Below are 3,715 nucleotides of genomic sequence, written 5' to 3'. Positions count from 1 at the left end.
ATTTTTTTTTTTTTTTTTTTTTTTTTTTTTTCATGTAACGAAGAAAACTGTTACTTTACCTTTTTGTTTACTTATTAATTTTTTTATTTTATATTTTATATTTTTTATTTTTTATTTTATATTTTATATTTTTTATGGTTCATTTTTTTAAATTCACAAAAAGGTTGTTTTATACATAATGGATAATGCTTAATGCTGTTATACTCATTGTGCTCTTTTCCATTTTATTTTTTGATGAATGTAAAGTGTTGAGAAATATATCTTATAGTCATAAAACAGAAAATAAGAAAAGAGGATTTTTATTTTTCCTACCTTTGTTATTAAAGAAAAAAAGGTTTGAGGGAAGGACATATGTGAAAAAGAATAAAATAAATAGTAGTTATACTTATGATTATTATGATTTTATTAAGAATGGTAAGGGAAGTATTGGTCCGTTTACATATAAATCTAATAAAAGAAGAGTACATAAACTATATGTATATAATAAATCCGAAAAAAAGGATGAAACCTATCATGACATAATAAATAATCATATAAATATTATTTCTGAAAGAATAGTAGGAGATGAAAAAAATTTTATATTACCAAATTATTGTTTAATAGAAAGTAACAAGTTTTATGAAGATTATGATTATCAAACGAGTATATTAATATATTTGGAAAATTACTTAAAGAGTAAAAATGTTACATTTCATGATATTATGAAAAGGAAAAAAATGTGTGATGATGATAAATATGTTGATATGAGAAATTATGTTATATCTTATCTACAAAATGAATGCTCAGATATCATAGATCATCTACATATATCAGAGAACGGTATATTAAATATAAGAATAAATAAAAATTCTCTAATGGGGAAAATAAGAGATTTTTATAATATGAATATTTTAAAAAGTAATAATGAAAAAGAAATAAAGAAAAAGAAAAAAGGTATTGTTTTATTAGATTTCTGTAGTGTCAATATGTGTAAGCATATTCATATGGGTCATTTGAAATCTATATTTCTTGGTTATTCCTTAAGTAATTTATTTAATTTTTGTAATTATCAAATCAAAAATAGAAGTCATATAGGTGATTGGAATCTGAACATAGCCTTAGTCATTACATTTATTATTATTTTTTCAAATATTCACATGAATAAAGATGAAAGAGAACAACAAGTTTTATTAAATATAAATTCGTTAAGTAATAAAGAAACAAATAAAAATAAATTCTTTCTAAATACATATAATTATAATCATAATATAAAAAACAAAAAAAAAAAAGACAAAACACTTATAGATGAACAACAAAAACAAATAATAAACAAACAAACTGAAGATTTCATTACACAATATATAAAACTATTAAATAATATAAACGAACAGACTTATGAAGAAAATTATAATATATTGGATACAAAAAAATGTTTAAATATAAAATTAGATGATCTAGAATTCTCGTATAGATTATCCAAACGTCTTTATCTCAAATCGGATCTCTTCAAAAAATTTTCTAAAAACACTTTATCATTAATGTATAAGAAGGATGAAAAAATTATGACCCTGTGGAATATTATATGTAACATAACTAAAAAGGTAATAAATAAAAAAATAAAATAAAATAAAATAAAATATATATATATATATATATATATATATATATATATATATATATATATATGTATATATTTATTCATATATTTTTATATATTCATTTTATTTTATTATTTTATTTATTTATTTATTTTTTTATTTGTTCATGTTTGCAGGAAAATGAGCCAGTGCTGAAACGGTTTAACATTAAAAGACTCGTGGAAAAAGGAGAACACTATTATGTGAAGTATGCTTCTAAAATAATTAATATGATGATAAATAAAAAAGTCATTTTTAATTTAGACAATAAATTATGTGTACTTTTAAAACCAAAAGATATGGAAAAAATGTGTACTTCAAAAAATTATAAAAATAAAGAAAATATTTTGAAGTGCAATGATATATATTACGATATAATTGAACCTGATAATTCCTTGTATGAATATATAAATAAGAATGATATATTATATTTAAAAAAATATTATACTATACTAACTTTAAAAAATGATGTTGCTTATACATATGCAGCAATAGACCTTGCGGCTATATATTATAGAGTGACATATGAACATGTTAATAAAATAATTTATGTTGTAGATGAAAATCAGAAAAATCATTTTGCACAAGTTTTTTCTATTGCTAAATATTTAAATTTAATTAAACCAAATGTAGAATGTATCTGTATTAATTATGGTTACATATTAAATCAAGATAAAAAAAAAATTAAAACACAAAACTTCTCAAATAATATATTTGTAAAAGATTTTTTTATTAAATATAAACAAAATGTACAAAATTTCAATGATGACCTTATCCATTTAAATAATAGAAATTATTTTATTAACAATAAATATTCTACTACCAAACTTTATGATCAACTATTTTTTTCATCAACTATTTATTCATATATAAGCGTAAAAAATAGCAAAAGACAACCTGTTGATAATCTTATACAAAATATGAATAGAGAATATCTATATATTATTGATACATACAATATCACTTTATATATTTTAAACATGTTTAAAAATAATAATAATAATAATAATAATAATAATAATAATAATAATAATCTTATATCTGATTTTTCATTTATATTTTCTAATAAAGAATTCCAACCAGAACAAAATGTAAAAAATCTTTTATTAGATATTATAAAATTTAATTATATCATTCAAAAATGTGCACATCATTTTTCTATAGAAAAATTATGTTCGTACATTTATAAATTATCACAAAAAATACACAATATTTATCATAATAATAACATTTTTAAAAATATTATACAAAATCTTCCTTCCAAAAAAAAACACAAAAATATACATCTATCCACAAGCAATCAAAATTATCAAAGTAATACTTTATTAAATGAACAAGAAATAAACTATACAATTCTATCGAATTATATTAAGAATAATCCTAATTTCTATTCATCCAATATTCAAAGCACAACTTCTGAACAACAAATTCGTCCTGTAAATAATCTTATGGATAACAGAATACTCGAATTAATCATTATGCAATCCTATATTTATATACTATCCAAAAGTTTTAAAATATTAAACCTTCATTTGGTTAAATTTCATTGAAGTGAAATTTCTTTATAAATATCAACCTATATGACATCTTTATGAATAATTATATATATGAACCTTTTTTTTTTTTTTGAATATGTACTTATAAAACTTTTATAAACATCTTATTTTTTATTTTTACAAATATGTACAATTTTTTGTTCTACACTTATCTTTTCATTTTATTTATGATATTAATCTTTTTTTCTTATTTCTTCATATATCCTATATCCTCTTTTTTCGTCGATTTAAATGGTACCATTAATTAAATAAATAAATAAATAAATATATATATAATATATATATATTTAATTATTGTGTGTGCAACAATATTCAATTACTAATTAAAATATAAGTTAAACATATAAAAAATTTTCTTCATATTATAAAAGGAATAATATTTTTCCATTCTAAACTAACCAAAGACTACTTACACATTTTTATAAATATAAAAAGACATAAAAATTATTATTCCTATGATAATTATTATAATTATTACTATAGATATTATTGTTAAATGTTTTAATTTTTTTTTTTTTTTTTTTTTTTTTTTTTTTTTTTAAT

The 3,715-nt window shown here is 18.6% G+C and overlaps 1 protein-coding gene across 1 annotated transcript; it reads left to right on the top strand.

The window, feature by feature from the left end:
• Positions 1 to 185: 185 nt before the first annotated feature.
• On the top strand, positions 186 to 3,166 carry PRSY57_0911900 (arginine--tRNA ligase, putative; the record flags this gene model as incomplete). The annotated part of the gene is made up of 2 exons (XM_012907359.2): positions 186 to 1,580; positions 1,754 to 3,166. 2 exons carry the CDS (start codon positions 186 to 188, stop codon positions 3,164 to 3,166), a joined length of 2,808 nt encoding a protein of 935 aa, XP_012762813.2.
• Between the last annotated feature and the right edge of the window lie 549 nt (positions 3,167 to 3,715).

The sequence above is a fragment of the Plasmodium reichenowi genome, chromosome 9 (assembly GCF_001601855.1).
Source record: "Plasmodium reichenowi strain SY57 chromosome 9, whole genome shotgun sequence".
In the NCBI taxonomy this organism is placed as follows: domain Eukaryota; phylum Apicomplexa; class Aconoidasida; order Haemosporida; family Plasmodiidae; genus Plasmodium; species Plasmodium reichenowi.
This window is presented reverse-complemented; position numbering and strand designations above follow the sequence as displayed.